The 17,594-nt window shown below is 54.9% G+C and overlaps 8 protein-coding genes across 8 annotated transcripts; 6 read left to right on the top strand and 2 right to left on the bottom strand.

The window, feature by feature from the left end:
• Positions 1-396: 396 nt before the first annotated feature.
• BDP81DRAFT_429657 (uncharacterized protein) lies at positions 397-1,589 on the top strand. The gene is made up of 2 exons (XM_060590533.1): positions 397-969; positions 1,030-1,589. The coding sequence occupies exons 1-2, from the start codon at positions 464-466 to the stop codon at positions 1,523-1,525; spliced, it is 1,002 nt and encodes a 333-aa protein (XP_060444021.1). The 5' UTR covers positions 397-463; the 3' UTR covers positions 1,526-1,589.
• Positions 1,590-1,854: 265 nt separating this feature from the next.
• On the top strand, positions 1,855-2,975 carry BDP81DRAFT_481785 (uncharacterized protein). Its single transcript, XM_060594976.1, has 5 exons — positions 1,855-2,045; positions 2,164-2,273; positions 2,392-2,571; positions 2,681-2,742; positions 2,817-2,975. Exons 1-5 carry the CDS (start codon positions 1,942-1,944, stop codon positions 2,961-2,963), a joined length of 603 nt encoding a protein of 200 aa, XP_060444020.1. The 5' UTR covers positions 1,855-1,941; the 3' UTR covers positions 2,964-2,975.
• Positions 2,976-3,227: 252 nt separating this feature from the next.
• BDP81DRAFT_450311 (uncharacterized protein) lies at positions 3,228-5,320 on the bottom strand (the record flags this gene model as incomplete). The annotated part of the gene is made up of 2 exons (XM_060592515.1): positions 3,228-3,997; positions 4,051-5,320. 2 exons carry the CDS (start codon positions 5,318-5,320, stop codon positions 3,228-3,230), a joined length of 2,040 nt encoding a protein of 679 aa, XP_060444019.1.
• Positions 5,321-7,158: 1,838 nt separating this feature from the next.
• Positions 7,159-9,646, top strand: BDP81DRAFT_37721 (uncharacterized protein). The gene is made up of 2 exons (XM_060586774.1): positions 7,159-7,705; positions 7,782-9,646. The coding sequence occupies exons 1-2, from the start codon at positions 7,310-7,312 to the stop codon at positions 9,417-9,419; spliced, it is 2,034 nt and encodes a 677-aa protein (XP_060444018.1). The 5' UTR covers positions 7,159-7,309; the 3' UTR covers positions 9,420-9,646.
• Positions 9,647-9,917: 271 nt separating this feature from the next.
• On the bottom strand, positions 9,918-10,645 carry BDP81DRAFT_322191 (DnaJ domain-containing protein; the record flags this gene model as incomplete). The annotated part of the gene is made up of 2 exons (XM_060584680.1): positions 9,918-10,487; positions 10,571-10,645. The coding sequence occupies 2 exons, from the start codon at positions 10,643-10,645 to the stop codon at positions 9,918-9,920; spliced, it is 645 nt and encodes a 214-aa protein (XP_060444017.1).
• Positions 10,646-11,032: 387 nt separating this feature from the next.
• BDP81DRAFT_450308 (DEAD/DEAH box helicase) lies at positions 11,033-13,806 on the top strand (the record flags this gene model as incomplete). The annotated part of the gene is made up of 2 exons (XM_060592514.1): positions 11,033-11,306; positions 11,375-13,806. The coding sequence occupies 2 exons, from the start codon at positions 11,033-11,035 to the stop codon at positions 13,804-13,806; spliced, it is 2,706 nt and encodes a 901-aa protein (XP_060444016.1).
• Positions 13,807-14,076: 270 nt separating this feature from the next.
• Positions 14,077-15,451, top strand: BDP81DRAFT_429650 (glycosyl hydrolase catalytic core-domain-containing protein). The gene has a single exon (XM_060590532.1). The coding sequence runs from the start codon at positions 14,272-14,274 to the stop codon at positions 15,136-15,138; it is 867 nt and encodes a 288-aa protein (XP_060444015.1). The 5' UTR covers positions 14,077-14,271; the 3' UTR covers positions 15,139-15,451.
• Positions 15,452-16,272: 821 nt separating this feature from the next.
• Positions 16,273-17,530, top strand: BDP81DRAFT_450306 (E1-E2 ATPase-domain-containing protein; the record flags this gene model as incomplete). The annotated part of the gene is made up of 2 exons (XM_060592513.1): positions 16,273-16,530; positions 16,642-17,530. Coding segments are annotated over 2 exons (1,147 nt in total), but the record flags the coding sequence as incomplete, so codon positions are not given.
• Between the last annotated feature and the right edge of the window lie 64 nt (positions 17,531-17,594).

Here is a 17,594-nt window from a genome sequence, read left to right as displayed (position 1 = left end):
AGGGGGAAAATGGCAGGGGCGGGGGCCCTGCTGACGTACCTTCATCGTTCAAGTGAGCCTGACTTGCCGATCAGGCTGATTCGGCCGCTTAGCGCTCCTGATCCGAGAAGCTGCTTATACTCCTGATTTGATACAAAAGAATTTGGAAAGAAGGGGTTGTGGCTGTGTCAGACTCGTCACCGAAAAAAGACCCCGACGTGCTCTTGCCAAGTTCACAGCGAGCACAGCCTTGCGTCAACTTCATAAGCTACAATTTCCACACCAGTACTGGCTCTGAGTTCAGAATTCTGTCGCAAATTGAGACAAGTTGAACCCGAAGAAACTTTAAATGGAGCTTCCTACACTTGCGCCGGTTGAAATTAGCCTTGCGGATGGTTTCTGGACGAATATCACTGGGGAAACCCCTACGTCAAGACACCGTTTACGAAGTGCTCGACTTTCGAAATACTGCGCCGGTGAATTGATGAGAAGCGGATATGATTTCGATGAAGCTCGTCTACTAAGAGTTTCTGCACAGCTCAAGTCGGATCCTCTGGCCACAAAGGAGTCAATGTTCTCGAGAGCCGATCGAGGAGACACTGGGAAGATTTTGGACTGCATCGTGCGACTGATGTTCATGACCGCGTGCCAAACAGAAGGCACTGCACTCGGAAGCTATAATACGTATGAATGGAAGAATGATGAGACGCTGACAAAATTCCTAAAACGTGTTTATCCACAAGCATTTGCCGGAGGGACGCCCGAAAAGCCCATTAGCATGGCGAACCTCAGCGCCCACATCCTGTCAAAGCACGCCGGCGTCGATATCAGAGCAACTGATACGCTTTCGGATCATTTGTCTTTCGTACAGGGAATAGGCTATAAGACGTTGCTGGTCTTCCACCATCGTACCTTTCTGGAGCATAGCTTCGAGCTGTTGAGAGCTGATCGAGAGGATTTGAGCCACGGTGTAACAGAGGCGGCATCTCAGTAAGAATATATTTCGAGAACTTGTTACAAAGAAAACGTACTGATCAGGTGCTTTAATAGTGGATGCTTGCTGCCGGAACTCCTCACGGAGACACTCAGAACCCTCGACCTCCTGTTCCCACCTGTCGGTGACGGACAATCACGGCAACTTCTGGAGAGATGGGTGCAGCGGGAAGACCTTGACCCAGATCTCCTACAGCCGTGCCATAGTTTGCTCAATATTTCACCTGAGCACAAGAATCCAGACGATCTTCACGAACTGTACACGCAGTACCCGGACTGGGCACCGCGCCTGGCCCGTTTGCTGAAGGAGGTCGACGACCCGACTCCTACTACGAGATGGGAACGCTACGCAGAACGAAAAAAGTCGCCTCGGCACATGTTTAAGTGCGCTCTCGCCGCGTTCGTCGTGGCGGCCATCTTCGGCATCCTGGCCACGGCGCTGGCGGCGGTTCAAGTCTGGATCTCGTACTGCGCCTGGGTAGAAGACCCGAGACAGTCCTTGTGTGGGGCGAAGAAGGTTCAAGCTACTTCAACGTTGAAGGGGAGTTTTTGAAACTCGATGTGAAGAGGATAGATCTGAGCTGTATGATATTGAAAAAATTGCCAGGCTCGTGACGTTCCGTTCCACTCATGGTAAAGAGCAGGAGATGTCCCACAAAACGCCGGCGAGGTCGGCTAGAGTGTAAGTCGGATGAGCCGAAGTGGAGCCCGACCGCCGATCGCCGTTGCCGTACAGTGTCCGCTCTCATGCTGTACGTTACAACGCTGGCTTCTGGCACGCATTTCTGCACAGTGTTCAAGTCACACCATACATGGCGCTTGTGATCAAATCCAGCTACCATTTCCAAACCTGCCCAGACTTCCAAGTTCACTCATCCCCAAACTCACAACGTCATTCACACTCATAGTCTTCGATTCGTCTTCATTTCAATCCAGTATCAAGTCAATTGAGTATACCCAGTCATAGTTATGGCTTCGCGACCCGACATGGACGATGAAGACCTAACCTTCCATTGTTGCGCGCCCCTCCGGCCCTCAGAACTCTTGAGACCAATTGACGTCGGCGACCTAGGGTAAGTATCAATATCCTCACTCACTCACTCACCTCTCCATCTTTGCTCAACTTGGACCTAACTCAATCATCTACTTATCTATAAAACGTATTGAACTGACAGTCATCACCACAACCAGCGGCTCAGGCCACGCAGGAAAATCAACATTCCTCGCCTGGCCCATCTTCGGCCCTCTCCTCTTCCAAAACGAAACAAGCGATGCGCGCGACCACTGCGCGAATGAGAGGAGTATGTCAAACATCCCCCGTCCTCTCACTCCCACCGTTACACCTCCTCTCGTTACAACTCCTCGACCAAGAATCGTGCCAAGTCACTTAAGCTAACCTCTCACACCACTCACTCACAGCATTCCTAAGCTACCTCCGCCTCTCAGTCTACATGTCCATCGTCGCCGTCGCAATCGTCCTCTCCTTCCACCTGAAGTCCGAACCAAGCCAGCTCGAGCTGCGCATGGCGAAACCGCTCGGCATCATCTTTTGGATCTTGGCAGTCGCGTGTCTGTGTCTTGGGATTGGGAACTATATCAGTGAGTATTTTCCTCCTCTGCTTTCCCGTTTTACCCCCTACCCCCTTTCCTCGTCTTCAGTTCAAAGTACCGGATCCGCAGTGAGTGCCGAAGGCTGATGTATAGTAAGAAACCGTGAATAAGTATAGTCGCAAAGCTGCCATTGTGCAAACCGGATGGAGGACGCAGCTCGTAAGTCTTCCCACCCCTCGGCTCGTTTCCACGGTAAACTCCAAAATGTCTTCATATTGATGCGAATCACCTAGGTCCTCGCCGTGGTGGCTCTCAGCATCGTAGGAACATGCGTCGTCCTACTCGTCATCACAAAAATCTCAGCAAACTCTCAAGAGGGAAAACAAAACTCATCAAACACCGCAGCAGCAGCTTTTGCCGCTGGACAGGTCTTGAAATAGCAAAATCACTGCAAAAAAAAAAAAAAAAAAAAAAAAAAAAAACCAAAAAAAACTTCTCAATTCGCCTTAATTTGTATCGCCCCCGCCGTTTTGTGCCTTTATCTTCGTCGCGCCGTATCAGTCCATGCTGATGTTCCATCCATCCCGTGGGTATATAAAAAGGGTCTATATAGTATACACTTTGGCACAAAATTCTTTCAAACCCCTTGGCCAACCGGATTTTATTCTTTTCAAGTTTTGCTCTGCATCTTCCTCATTCCTCCATTAACCCTTGAGTTTACCATCGGGCGTGCAGAACAGATCCCTCGCGGACCCGTCCACGTGATCCCGCTGAGACTCTTCTTTGCTGCAGCCGCCGACTTGCTCGCGCCATGTAAACATGTATTCTATCGCCATCTGATAGATGTGCCTTAGGTTCGTGCCCTCGCCCTCCCACCCGAGCAGGGGGAGATCGTTGGCGGGCTTGAGGCTGCCATTATTCGGCAGCGTGTCCATCGTCTGAACCAGGGACCCAGAGCCAAACCTCGATTCCGAGAGACTCGCCGTCCTCTTACCCTCCCCGCCTTCCTTCTCGTACTCCTCGGGGGCCTGGTATAGCTCCTGGTGCACCGTCGCGATCGTGGCTGCCGTCTCCGCGCTGGGGTACAGCGTGAAGTAGCCCCTGAGCCGTGAGAGGCGCAGCATGTGTTCGAGCCAGGAAGGGAACTTCTTGCTGACCTGCTTTTCGGCAATTAACGCCGGCGATGGCTCGGCACCCCGCGCGTGTTGCAGCGCGTCGACTTGCGATACGAGGCCGTGCAGCTCGATCCATCTGTCGCCGAAGAAGAGGATTGCGTTGCTGTTGGGTGCTTGCCACAGGTAGGAAGTTCCGGGTTCGAGATCGGTTGCGCCTTCTGCCGTCGGTTCGATGAAATCCTTCTTGCCGTCCAGGTACATGGAAGGCGTGGTCATGCTGATGCCGAGTAGACGTTGGTCCCACTTCTGGAGAGTAGTCAGGCGAGAGTAGCGGTACTCCAGTACTGTGTACTTCAGGTCTAGCGATTGTTAGTCAGAACGTACTGCTTCTAGTGGCATGTAGCATGCATACAATGGAAGAAACCAGGCGCAAGCTCCGCCTGTGGTGAAAGAACTAGAATGTGAGAGTACTTTGGCGTCGTCGGCCAGAAAGACTCGAGGAATCGAATGGAGCTCTCCTCCTCCGTCATGCGCTGTCGTGGGATTCTATGCCTCAGGGAGAGCATTTGCACGCGCCCGGGGTTATGCACGTGTGGCGGCGGCCAACGGAACGTCTCGAGGAACTTGGCAGTCGCCGGTTCAATGTCCTGGGGCAGCTCAATGGTGAGATGGGGGATCGAGAAGGCTGTGAAGTCGGCATCGTTGAGAGACTTGAGCAGCCGCAGCAGGCTGCCGGAGCCGCTTGCCGGGGCCTGGATCAAGATATCGACGCTGACCTGGTTCCACGCAGCCAGGGAAGCACTATCGAGCTTTGACAGCCACGAAAGATGTGTCCAGGCGCCCGCGGGAAGCTCAATGAGCGGGGTCTTGAGTCTGCCTGTCTCGTCGCGCGTGCCCTTCATGAAGGGCACGTATTCGTCGTCGGAGCCGTCGACGATGATAGCTTGAGGGTGCATGTATGTGCTGATATGTCGCAGCGCGCGGGCCGCGGATTGTTCGAGTCGGGCGTCGGTCGAGAGGGGGGAGAAGTCGGCTCGGGCATCGTGCCAGATGATGTAGCAGGTATCGTCCACGCCATTGATCTTCTTCAGCTCGTCGAGGTTGATGTCGCTCCTGCTCATGACGGCAAAGTGCACATAGCTCCTCAGCTCAGTTCCCATCTTACAGGCGAAGGGCAGCAAGCTCGAGATGCTGCGCAGGTTGGAGGCGGCAAAGAGGACATTCTGGTTGATGGGCTGGCTGCCCTTGGTGGCAGCAATGGCGTGCAACGAGTTCGCGAGACGATGGAACTTGACGGGGCCGTTGTAGTCGTGTTCTGCGGCGGGCGGGATGGGTTGGCCTTGAGCTAGTCGGCCGGTCTTTCGTGATGAGAGATCGCGGGACGGAGAGGCGTCTTCGGGGTACGGGTAGATGTAGTTCGGGGGTCGTTGGCCGAAACCGAGGGAGAGGTCGCTGAGGAGGTACCAGAGGCCGGCGGCAATGACGAGGAGGTAGGCGATGCGTCGGAAGAGGCGGCGGGAGGGCATCTTGGCGGCGGGCTGCCATTGGGGGTTCCTGTTTCGAAGCAGCATGGGGTTCTTGATGGCGCTGCCGCCAGGGCGGTGGTGGTCGTCGTCCTTTTTCCCCATCTCTTCATCGCTGAGGAAAACGAAGGAGCGTAATTGGCGCCATGGATCCGGCATGCTTCTCTATCTGGGGAGGATGGAGAGGTGCGGCGATGGGCCTGAGGACAGATTAAAGGAAGAAGAGGGAAAGAGAGAAAAAGTAAGAAGAGCAAGGGAGAAAAAGCGAGGAAGCGAAGGTAAGACGAAGCGTGGATGGTACACGTTCACCGAAAAAGGACTGAAAGTTGCCAGGGAGGGGGGAGCGGTGATCCGAGGGTTGGGCGTCTCACATCTTCCCGTCGAGGTAGAGAAGCTGGCTGGGCTGCGTTATCCGTTGGAGAGCTCCAGATGAAGAGTTGGAGGGTGACGGAGACTGAGGAGGAGGAGGAGGAGAGCGAGTAAGGTCGAGGCTTAAGCTGAGCAGCGAGCGTACAGGACAGCACAGCAGTTGAAACAGACGCAGTTGCTGAAGCGGGCCAGCGGGATGGGACGAGAGATGCCGTTAGATGCGATGCGTATCCGTAGCCTGTAGGTATTCGTACGGATACTTGGTACACGTAAGGTAAGGAAGTTGGCGCAAGGTGGGAAACAACAAGTGGTCCCTTTTTCCCATGCGGTTCCCCTTCGTTTTCTCCCCCTGTTGAAAAGTTGCCGGCAATTGATGACCTAGACGGGCCAGACCTTGACCAGAGATTTGAGATCCCAGGGTTGTCTGCTCCAGCTGGGCTGTGCAGCGTGGTGCAATGTCACAGACGCGAGCTTTGGTGGGTAATGTGTGGTGGATCTGTGGAGCTGGTCCGGACGTGGCCCGGAGGATGAGGAGGATGCGCCTGGTGGGGGTGGACGGACGATCTCGAAGCTTTTGCTTTTGCTTTTGCTTTTGGATGGTGCTGGTGAATCGTGATGGTCCAAGGTTGACGTGGACTCGAGTATTCGAGGTGTGGTGGTCACGGTCGTACGTGTGCGTATGCGAGAGACCGAGCGAGAGCCAGCGGGGCTCCGTAGACTGTACGGAGTATTCGTATCTGTAGGTACGGAGTAGGGCGTACTGATAATGACAGCTGTACGAAGTGGTATTGAGGGAGAGACAGACGCAAAGGTAAAAAAAAGCAAAAGTGGCATTAAGTGAGGTCCATTAAGGGGACCGTTGGAAAAAAAAGGTGTTTAAAGTGTCCGGCTTGGCGTCCGTCTGGTGGTGTGCCCAGCAAGGAAGGGGGCGTGTGACACAATGACAGCAATGCCATCCATCACTTGAGTTCCATCAGCGAACTGCCAAATTCCTACCTTAAAGTAAGGTACTCCGTAGACAGAGGTGTTGGACGTCAATTGAAGTGTCTTTGTCAGGTAACCTGTCTCTCCCTGATGTCTCACAAGGTTGGGGAACGCAATGTACTGTTCCTGACCTTAGCGTGGCGCACCTACGCAGCGGGCGGGGAAAGGTACCTTACAGGCTTCCCGTCAGGTATCCGTACGGAGTACCTACGACCTTTCGGCCCGGATACCAGCCTGGAGCCCTGGAGTCTCTCTCTCTCTCGATCGGGCACCCGAGCCATCTGCCCGCCTGCCCGCACAAAAGATGCCATCCCTGCCGTGCTCTCTCCTCCCGTGGGCCGTCAATCCGCGTTGTGTTCCAGTTCCACAGTCAACGTGAAGAACAGGAAACAGATACGTACCGATGGATCTGGTGGAGCATAAATACCATCTACGGAGTACCTTACCTAAGATAGGTACCTAGTAACTTGATTGGAGAATGGATATCGGTGGTACGGGGTGCCGGGCGGGAACCCGAGCCACATTGTGGCTGCCCATAGCAACACTGACTGGGCCTTTTTTTTTTGAATTTTTTTAATCCGTCACTTTATTTTTTTGAAGTGAAGCATTGGGAACTTTTTTGATAGGGTCGGTCACGAACATTGGTCCAAATCCCGAATAAGAAGCCATCTCGAAACTCATACTTTCTCATTCCCTTCACACCACACACACACACCACACTACAGTAGTTCTCATAAATAACCCCCCCCACCCCCCACCCCCCCAAATCACTCACAGAACAACACAAACGCAATCATGGGAAAGTCAAGACGAAACAGAGGCGGCCAAAGCCATCGCAAGGACCCCATCGCCAAAACCGTCAAGCCCCCCTCCGACCCCGAGCTCGCCGCCCTGAGGGAAATGTCCATCCTGCCCGTCATCAAGGACCTGCAGAGCGCCGAGCCCAAATCACGCACCGCCGCCGCCGAGGCCGTCTCCAACCTCGTCTCCAACGAAAAGTGCAGGAAGCTGTTGCTGCGCGAGCAGATTGTCCACATTGTCCTGAATGAGACCCTCACCGACGCCAGCCTCGACAGCCGTGCCGCCGGATGGGACATTTTACGGGTTCTCGCCGAGGAGGAGGAGGCTGACTTTTGCATTCACTTGTACCGTCAGGATGTTTTGAGCGCCATTGGTTTCGCTTCTCAGACTGTAAGTCAATTTGTCACTATGAACTCACTAATAAGAGTCTGTGAGTGAGTACGGCGTGCTAACACGACAAAACTAGATTATCCAAAACCTCGCAAAGGGCTCATCTCTGAGCAAGGGCGAGTCAAAGGTCACATGGACCATCACCGAGTCCGTCATTGGTCTTTTGTCTGCTCTCGCCGAGGCCCAGGATGAGGTTCTCGAAGCCATTGTGGGCATCGAGGGCATCAAGCACTTGCTCTTCACAGTCGTCGCTCACCCCGACACACCGTCAAGCATCTGCCTCGACGCTCTCTCTGCCCTCCTGACACTCTCCGAAGACAACCAGCGCCTTGCGGAGGATGTCGTCGCCGACGACAGCCCCAAGCCGCTCACGACGTTGACCAAGCTGCAAGAGGTCGCTGGCGCAAAGGGCGTCCTGGCCTGTGGCATTCTGCACAACATCTTCACCACCTTGCACTGGTTCGACAGCACCCCGGGCCCCAAGGACCTCTCTGACGCCTCTCTTATTCCTACCCTGTCGTCGGCACTCAAGAACACCACGCAGGACAACGATCTGCCATCCAAGAGCCAATGGTCCAACCCGACCGAGGTTCTTCAGCTTGCCCTAGAGATCCTCGCCGACGTTGGAACGACGCTGCAGCAGTCTCTCCAGGGAGGAAGCGACAGCAAAAAGGTCAAGGAGGAATGGAACGGAATCGAAGACGACGACACCGCAATGGACGAGGACGTCAAGGAGGACAACGGCTCCGGTGACGAGGACATTCCCGAGGGAGAAGACGAGGACGACGACTCCATGGACGAAGACGAGATGCAGGCCGACATGGACCTCGTCACCGGCGCCGACGACGACGTCGACGAGGAGCCAAGCATGGACGACCTGCCCACCCTGCGCGAGCTAGTCCAGCAGGCCATCCCGCAACTCATCGCCCTCGCGACCCCATCATCACAAGCAGAGGGCGACGTCCGGGTACAAGCGCACGCCCTGGCCGCCCTCAGCAACATCGCCTGGTCCATCTCCGTCTTTGACTTCTCCGACGACCACAACGCGGGTATCCTCAAGGCGTGGGCGCCCTCAGGCAAGGCCGTCTGGTGTAAAGTCATCGCGCCCATCTTGGCGGCCAACACCGCCGACGTCGAGCTCGCGACAAAGGTCACCAGCCTCGCGTGGGCCGTGTCCCGCAGCTTGCCGCGTCGCCTACCCCTCGGCGGCGACGAGCACACCAAATTCATGGCGCTATATCACGCGACCAAGAACCTCCCCCAGAAGCAGGCAGCAGAGACGGCGGCCAACGGCGCAGCAAACGGAGACAAAGCAAAGGACGAGGAGCCCGAAGACCCTTTCCAGGGTCTCGGCGTCAAGTGCATCGGCGTCCTGGGCCAGCTGGCGCGGGACCCGGCGCCCGTTGCGCTCAACAGGGAGATTGGCGTGTTCCTGATCACGGTGGTCACCGCCCTGCCAGAGACCCCGGCCGCCGACGCCGTCGAGGCGCTGAACCAGTTGTTCGATATCTACGGAGACGAAGACATCCCGTGCGACAAGGAGGTCTTTTGGAAGGACAACTTTATCCAGCACCTCGAGGCGGCCCAGCCCAAGGTCAAGGCCTTGGTCAAGACGATTGACAAGCGGACTCTTCCCGAGCTGCGCACTCGTACCGAGGAGGCTGTGCTGAACCTCGGACGGTTCATCTCGTACAAGAAGAAGAACAAGGCATGAGGGGGGGATCCGGGGTTGGATACGAAATCTTTGAAGAAGATGGGCGATCCCGGGGCAACTTCTTGATTTTAACATATCACGAAACTACTCATCAAAGGATGAAGGATGGAGGTGTCAAAAGTACATGTTTTTGGAATCATGAAGCAATCATAGCCACGATACAACGAACGGGAGGGAAAGGTGCTTACCTGGTAGACAAAAAAAGCCCTCGAAAGGGGGATAAGGGGAACTTTTGGGGGTGGGAGGAGACACGAGCATTGCACTTCTGAGATGGTTAGGGACATAACCGCGGTGGTCAATAAATAACAAACTCACTGATTCGTTGATATAACCATGCTGTATGCATGCTTGACGCCCCGAAAATCCGTAGTCGAGACCTGTCAGGCTGTAGTGAAGAATGACCCCTTGACCCTCAAACACCCCTCTCGCCTGTAGATAGAAAAGAAGAAAACAATGCAAACCCGCATTGGAGCCCGCCCCCATATCGTGATCCCAGACTCAACCAATAGGCTTCATCTTCTTCTTCTTCTTCCCGTCACCCGACTTTCCCTTTTGGAAATCCCGCCAGCTGCTGATACGCTGGTCCCGCGTCGCCTCCCAATCCTGATCATGCTGCCTCTTCCTCTTCCGCTGCTCAATCTCCTCCTCCTCCTTCTTCTGCTCGCGGCCCTCCTCCTGCATCTGCGCCTTCATCTGCCGCCGGCGGCGGTGCTCGTTATCAATGAGCACCTCGCGCGCCTTGTTGCGCCAACTCTTTGCAAACTCGTCCGTCTTGAGCTCGGGGCTGTCGACGGTCCACTTGTTCTCGCGGATGAGGAGCATGCGGGCGTCGGCAATGGCCTCGTCGAGGCGCTCGCGGTGCTTCTCGTCCATGAGCTCCGTTTGGGCCTTTTTCAGACGGTCAAAGGCGTCGGGCGCGAGCGGGTTCTTGGTCTTGTCCGGGTGGATGAGGAGGGACTTTTTGCGGTAGCAGATTTTGATGTCGGATTCGGGGACGCCTGGTTGCAGGTCGAGGACGGCGTAGGCGTCGAGCCTAAAGGCTTTGAGGATTCTGTCGATTTCTGCATCCTGTAAAACGGGGGAAGGGGGGAATCTGTTAGCGGTTGGATTCAAAGGTGTGCGACGGTGGTTTGTCTGGCGATCGCATTTACCTTGTCAAACTCCTTTGCCTCGATCTCGAGCGCATCGAGTGCGTCCTTCTCCTCTTTGACGTCTTCGCTGGCCATTATGATGATCGCGGACCTGTTGAGAGAAGTATGGATTGACAGCTGTGCCTCGGTGGACTTACAATGAGACTGAGACTGTAGATGTAAAGTAGTTGAAGGCGGACGGTCGCGTTGGTGAGCACGAGACGAGGCTCAGTGACAGCCACTTGGACCCGTTAAAGACCCTGGTCGACAAACGCCTGCCCCACGACGCTAAGATAAGACCAGCCGATAAGAAATTTCTCGTCCCGCCCAAGCCCAAATTTTCGAAAAGACGCCGCCCAGCTCTTGGATGCTCTGCTCTGCCGTTTCGCAAACCTCACCTTGGGAAAACCACCTTTTCGACGGGCCCAAATCTACGACCGCAAATCCCGGGGGCCTCGCCAGAACAGCACACAGAGTTCCATAATGGGTCGACGCGCCGCATCTCCTACTCCCTCCGACGGAGAGGTCGACATCGCCGGTCACTTGTTCGACGCCAGCGACAATGGCAGCGACGCCGGCCAGGATGTGGGAGGCATTGACTTTGACATGGACGGGATCCTCAACGGCCACGAAGAGGGTCAAGAGGACGACGATGGCGACGAAGCGTTCATTGCGCTGAAGCAGGCTGCGTCGTTTCGCAAGTCGTCAAACATCAAGGGAAAGTCGGTAAAGAGAGGTGGTGGTTTCCAGGCCATGGGTAAGTCGCTGAACCCTACAACGACCTTGGTTCTGTTTGCTAGAGATCTAACATCTGGTGTTACGCAGGTCTGAATGCCGGCCTCCTGCGTGCAATCACGAAGAAAGGATTCTCCGTCCCCACGCCGATTCAGCGAAAGACGATCCCCCTGATCTTGGACCGCAAGGATGTCGTGGGCATGGCGAGAACCGGTTCCGGAAAGACTGCGGCCTTTGTCATCCCAATGATTGAGCGTCTGCGCGCCCACAGCGCCAAGGTCGGCACGCGCGCGCTCATCATGTCGCCGTCGCGTGAACTTGCGCTCCAGACGCTCAAGGTCGTCAAGGAGTTCAGCAAGGGGACGGACCTGAAGTGCATCCTGCTCGTTGGTGGTGACAGCATGGAGGACCAGTTCAGTATGATGTCGTCGAACCCGGATATCGTCATTGCCACGCCCGGTCGTTTCCTCCATCTCAAGGTCGAAATGGGTCTGGATTTGTCGTCCATCAAGTACGTCGTCTTTGACGAGGCCGATCGTCTTTTCGAAATGGGTTTCGCTGCCCAGCTTACCGAGATTCTTCACGCCCTTCCTTTATCGAGACAGAGTTTGCTGTTCTCCGCCACGCTGCCGGCGTCCTTGGTTGAGTTTGCGAGGGCTGGTTTGCAAGACCCGAGCCTAGTGAGATTGGATGCCGAGACCAAGGTTTCCCCCGATCTTGAGAGTGCCTTCTTCTCCGTCAAGGGAGCCGAAAAGGAGGCTTCTCTGCTTCACATTCTCAACGACCTCATCAAGATGCCTCAAGGCACACCTGACGGTGTTCCCCTGGATGTTGCGCCGTCAAAGAAGCGGAAGCGCGAGGGTGGCGGCACTGGTAAACCAACAGAACACTCCACCATTATCTTCGCGGCCACGAAGCATCACGTCGAGTATCTGGCACAACTTCTCACAAAGGCCGGCTACGCAGTCTCTCACGTCTACGGCTCACTAGACCAGGAAGCGCGTCGCATCAACACCGAGAACTTCCGAAACGGTAGAGCAAACATCTTGGTGGTGACGGACGTCGCCGCCAGAGGTATCGATATCCCCGTTCTCGCAAACGTCATCAACTACGATTTCCCTCCGCAACCCAAGGTCTTTGTCCATCGCGTTGGACGTACGGCTCGTGCTGGTCAGAGGGGTTGGGCATACAGTATCGTGCGGGAACTAGACACACCTTACCTGCTGGATCTCCAGCTGTTCCTCGGCCGGAGGCTGGTCGCAGGCCACGAGACCGAAAATCCATCGTACGCCGAAGACGTCGTCGTTGGTGGATTGAAGAGAGACAGAATCGAAATCAACATGGAGTGGATGGACAAGATCCTGAAAGAGGAGGGCGACCTGGAGGCGCTGCGCAAAGTGTCAACAAAGGCCGAGAAGCTGTACCTGAAGACCAGGCATTCTGCTTCAAGCCAGAGCGCGAAACGAGCCAGAGAGCTTGTGGGAACCAAGGGCTGGCACGAACTTCACCCCCTGTTTGGTAAAGATGCCAGCGCTGTGGAACAGGCCCGCAACGACATGATGGCCAAGATTAGTAGCTTCAGACCAGCCGAGACCATTTTCGAGATTGGAAAGGGAGGCAAGGGCTCAAGCAGTGAGGCAGTGGAAGTGATGAAGCAGCTGAGGAAACGCATCACACCACACCGCGGCAACAAGAAGGAGGAACTGGACTCAGACGACGACATGGAGGGTCTGGGAGGCGCCAAGAACGACTCGGATGACGACCTCGACGGAGAGGCAGACGACGGTGCCGCAGACGCCTACAACTCGGACGATTCCGACGACAACGACGGTCTCGAGGTCACAATCACCAACACGGGCGAAAAGGATAAGAAAAAGAAGACGGATTCCTGGCGCGACTCGGACGTCTTCATGTCCTACACCCCGAGAACGATCAACGCGGCCGAGGAGCGCGGGTACGGCGTCACGTCAGGCGCGCAGACGTCGAGTTTCGTGCAGGCGGCGCGCGACGTGCAAATGGACCTCACAAACGACGAGACGGCCAAGGGCTTCGGCGAGCCGACCAGGGCGGCGGGCATGCGCTGGGACAAGAAGCAGAACAAGTACGTGGCGCGTGCCAACGACGAGGACGGTTCCAAGGGGTCCAAGTACGTGCGTGGCGAGAGCGGTGTCAAGATCGCGGCCAGCTTCCAGAGCGGGCGGTTCGACCGCTGGCGCAAGGCCAACAGGTTGGGACGGATCCAGGTCGGCGGCTTGGAGAAGGGCAACGTGCCGGATTTGCCGTCGGGTCGGCAGTACAAGCACAAGCAGGAGAAGGCGCCGAAGCAGGCCGACAAGTTCCGGGACGACTACGAGGTGCGCAAGAAGAGGATTGTCGAGGCCAAGGAGAAGCGTGTCGGTCAGTACAAGGATGGTGCGGGCAGTCGCAAGGAGATCAAGGGTGTCGAGGATATCAGGAAGGCAAGATGGGAGAAGCAGAAGAAAATGGAGAAGAACGCGAGACCGCAGCGCAACAGGAAGTAGAGGGCGTCCTGCTTCGTGTGGGGTTTCCACTATTTGTCAAAATATATCAAGGAAGAGAAAAGCGTTTTTGTTCAAGACTTTGGCGGTATTTCCCGCACTCGTATAAGCTAATTTGGAGAAGCTCATCGATATTTTGATGTACTAAGAGGATCGAGGTCGCCGCTATGCAATGACTCCGGTGTGGGTGGCGGTTAGGGGCAGACGCGTATGGTGGACGAAGTCGTCGGGGCGGAGTCTCTACCAAATCGGAGCCGGTGGCCGCGAACTTGATTTTGGCGGCCGTGACGTAAGGCAGCGAGCGGCACGCGCTTCCGGGTGATGACTGTCAACCAGCAACAGCGAAAAGCCAGGTAATGATACCTACCCTCATTCCACGAATTTCTATATTCAACGTTCAATCATAAGTTAAGCAGCATATCTTACCTAGAACAACAATCAGTCTATCCAGCATATCTCGTTTCAAGAATGACGAAACCAACAACTTCAAAACGCTGCCTCTTATGGGACTACACCAACACTCGCGACCGCCCAGACGCAATAGACCAACTCTTCCCAACCACGTCATCAGCTACAACCAGCAAGGCCTCGGAATCAGCAACTACGCCATTGACAGTCACCCCATTCAAATCCGTCCACAACTGGAACGCATGGTACCCCCCCGAACTCAAAGGCCGGCTCCCCTTCCGCCCCATGATCCGCACACGCGCGCAGCTGGATACAGAAGAGTGGGACTGGATCCGCGACTCGGACGCCGAGATGGTCCACTACCTCAACGAGCCGGAGCGGCAGGGAATCTCACCGGGCGACGCCGCGGCCTGGTGGCTGGAGAAAGTCGTGCCCGAGTTGCGGGAGACGAGGGGCAAGAAGCTTGTTGGGCCGGCGTGTGCTAGTGATCCCGGGGGCGCGGCGTGGCTTGCGGAGTTTATGAGGATTGTCTATGAAGATGAGGAAAAGAAGGAGAAGCAAGAAGAGCATGACGGGGAGAAGAAGAGGATGGGGCCGGATTTCTTTGGAGTGCATTATTACAGCGGTGATGTTGAGCATGCGAAACTGTACCTGACGTCTATGTACGAGCGGTATGGGCTTCCGCTCAACGTGTCGGAGATTGCGTCTATTAGTCGGGACCCGGGCGAGGTGGAGGTGTTCACGGAGGAGCTGAGCGGGTGGATGGATGAGAGGGAGTGGATTGACGAGTATGGGTGGTTTGGGTGTATGGCACACTGCGCCGATGACTTTGTGAGTCCTGCGGCGCAGCTCATGGATGGGGAGGGGAGGTTTACGCCGCTCATGAGGCGGTTGATGGGGCATGATCCGTCATCGACGAGTTGTTGAGGTGAAGTTTGATGTTGTTTCTTCCTCCAGATTGGGAATACCTACATAGTTTGGGTTGAGGACGATGCGGAGTAGCAAAAGTCCGGGCGTATGCTGCATTCCTAAGCAGAGTTCGTCATCAGCATGCTGGTATAACCATTTGTGACAGTATCTGGAAATTCTCGGCGTGTGCTTTGGGATCGACGCGTATTTCATAGGCATAGAAGCTTCATGCTTCACTCGGGAGTATACTACGGCGCACATTGCTTCAACAAGTCGCAAACCGCAACTTACCGTCGCTTAGGCTAACCATCTATGACTTGTGTAAGTGGAGACAGAAGAAATAGCGTCTACTATCCACACATGAAGCAAGCAAGCGGAAACAAGCCTTCACTTGTGTCTTGGCTGCTTCTTTCCGCCTAGCGTCCGCCCCGCCTCCGCGATCTCCCAAAGGAGGGCCTCACTTCCATGTTCCACCGCCCGGGGATCATCGACGACCCGAGAGGTTTGTTCTCGTTACGTACTCGGAAAGTCTCTCCACCTGAGTCAGCTGCACTCAAACGTCAATTGCCCGATTAGGCAAGTCAATTACATGCCGTACATACACCTCGCGGACCACTGCCGGACCCGTAGGCTACGGTTGAACGCAAATGTCTTTCTTCCGGACTACTCCAGTAACTTCGCAACCCTTCTGACCCCGGTTACTACAACTTTGCAGACCTTCTAGAATCGTCAATTGACTCGAGTCTCTCAAGCTGTTTGGGAACAAGCCAATGAGTTTTTGTTTTTACGTACACCACACGTAATGACAACCGGACATTCGGACTCACCTCGCAGGTTTCATCAACTGAGCAATACCAGTATGTTCAATCAACGAATGAGCAAAGCCGTGAATGTGGTCCCAACTCTCTACATTGTTGCCGTTGAGTCTTGGTTGCCTTTTTGGGACGAGCAGAGAGAAGGATATGATGCACTTGGACTTTCGTAGTTCCTAGTAGAGCGAAGAATTTGGCGTGGAGATCAAAAGCGAAAGGCGAGATGATACCGCTTTACAAATATCACGGCGCATAGCCAAGGTTGGCGTTGGTTTTGCTTTCTCCTCATTAGAATCTGAAATTGATTTTAGACTTGAAACTTGGGGGCGACACTCAAGCCATGAAGGCAAGCGAAAAGACAACGGACTCCTTCCAGGAGCATGTCTCTGGACAATCCAACAAGCCTCTCTCTCGGCCACCTCATTCTTTGGAGGCTATTCAGGTCCTCGAGGAACTCCATGTCGACCAAGGTCAAGGTCTGGACCCCGAAGATGCCGTCCGTCGGCTGGCGGAACTGGGGCGCAATGAGCTTCGTCAACAAAAGGGCGTCCAGCCTTTGGAAGTCTTTCTCGAGCAGATTTTCAATGCCATGACTTTGGTAAGTTGTCTCTCGAGTCCAACACAGCTATAATCGCACCTGTCAAGTTGTCATTTAGACGCAGCAGACCCAATAGCCGCGAAATTGCGAGCTGATAACCATCAAAAATAGGTCCTCCTACTAGCACTCGGCGCAAGTTTCGGCATCCAAGCCTGGATAGAAGGCGGCATCCTAGGCGGCATCATCGTCCTCAACATCTTCATCGGCTTCTTTCAGACACTCCAAGCCGAAAAGACAATCAACTCGCTAAAGAACCTCGGCAAACCGACATGCAAAGTCTTGCGTGACGGCAAGACGATCGAGATACAGACGGCGGACATAGTACCGGGAGACATCATCGACTTGAACACGGGCGACTCGGTACCAGCGAATATCATACTTATTGAGGCTGTCAACCTGGAAGCAGACGAAGCGTTGCTTACTGGAGAGAGTGCACCCGTTTCCAAGATGCCCAACTCGACTTTTGATGAAGATACGGGCCCTGGGGATCGCCTTAATGTGGTGTATAGCTCCACGGTTATCACCAAGGGTCGCGGGCGCGGCGTCGTGTTTGCTACTGACATGTTTACCGAGATTGGTCTGATTGCTGGTGCCTTGAACGGCGGCACGGGGGACAAGGCCCTGTCGCGGGTGAAGCGCAACGAGGACGGGAGCGCCTCGGTCTTTGCGTACTTTGCCGCCGGGTACATGGCCATCAAATCGTGGGTAGGCGACTTTCTGGGACTAACGATCGGCACACCGTTGCAGAGAAAGCTATCTCAACTGTTTCTGTGGTTGTTCTTGCTTGCCATCATCTGCGCAATCATTGTCCTCGGTGTCAACAAGTTTGATTCTCGAAAGGATGTCATCATCTACGCGGTTACTACTGCGATTGGGACGATCCCTGTCTCGCTTTTGTTGGTTCTGACGGTGACCATGGCTGCGGGCACGAAGAAGATGCTTGAGCGTCATGTTATTGTCCGGAATCTTTCGAGTTTGGAAGCGCTTGGGGGAGTTACTAGTAAGTGGTCCTTCTTTTGTTACTTTTGTTAAAGGAGAGCCTGGCAGTTATCCAGTCACTAACC

The sequence above is a fragment of the Colletotrichum phormii genome (assembly GCF_030913505.1).
Source record: "Colletotrichum phormii strain CBS 102054 chromosome Unknown BDP81scaffold_12, whole genome shotgun sequence".
NCBI classification, from domain to species: Eukaryota; Fungi; Ascomycota; class Sordariomycetes; order Glomerellales; family Glomerellaceae; genus Colletotrichum; species Colletotrichum phormii.
This window is presented reverse-complemented; position numbering and strand designations above follow the sequence as displayed.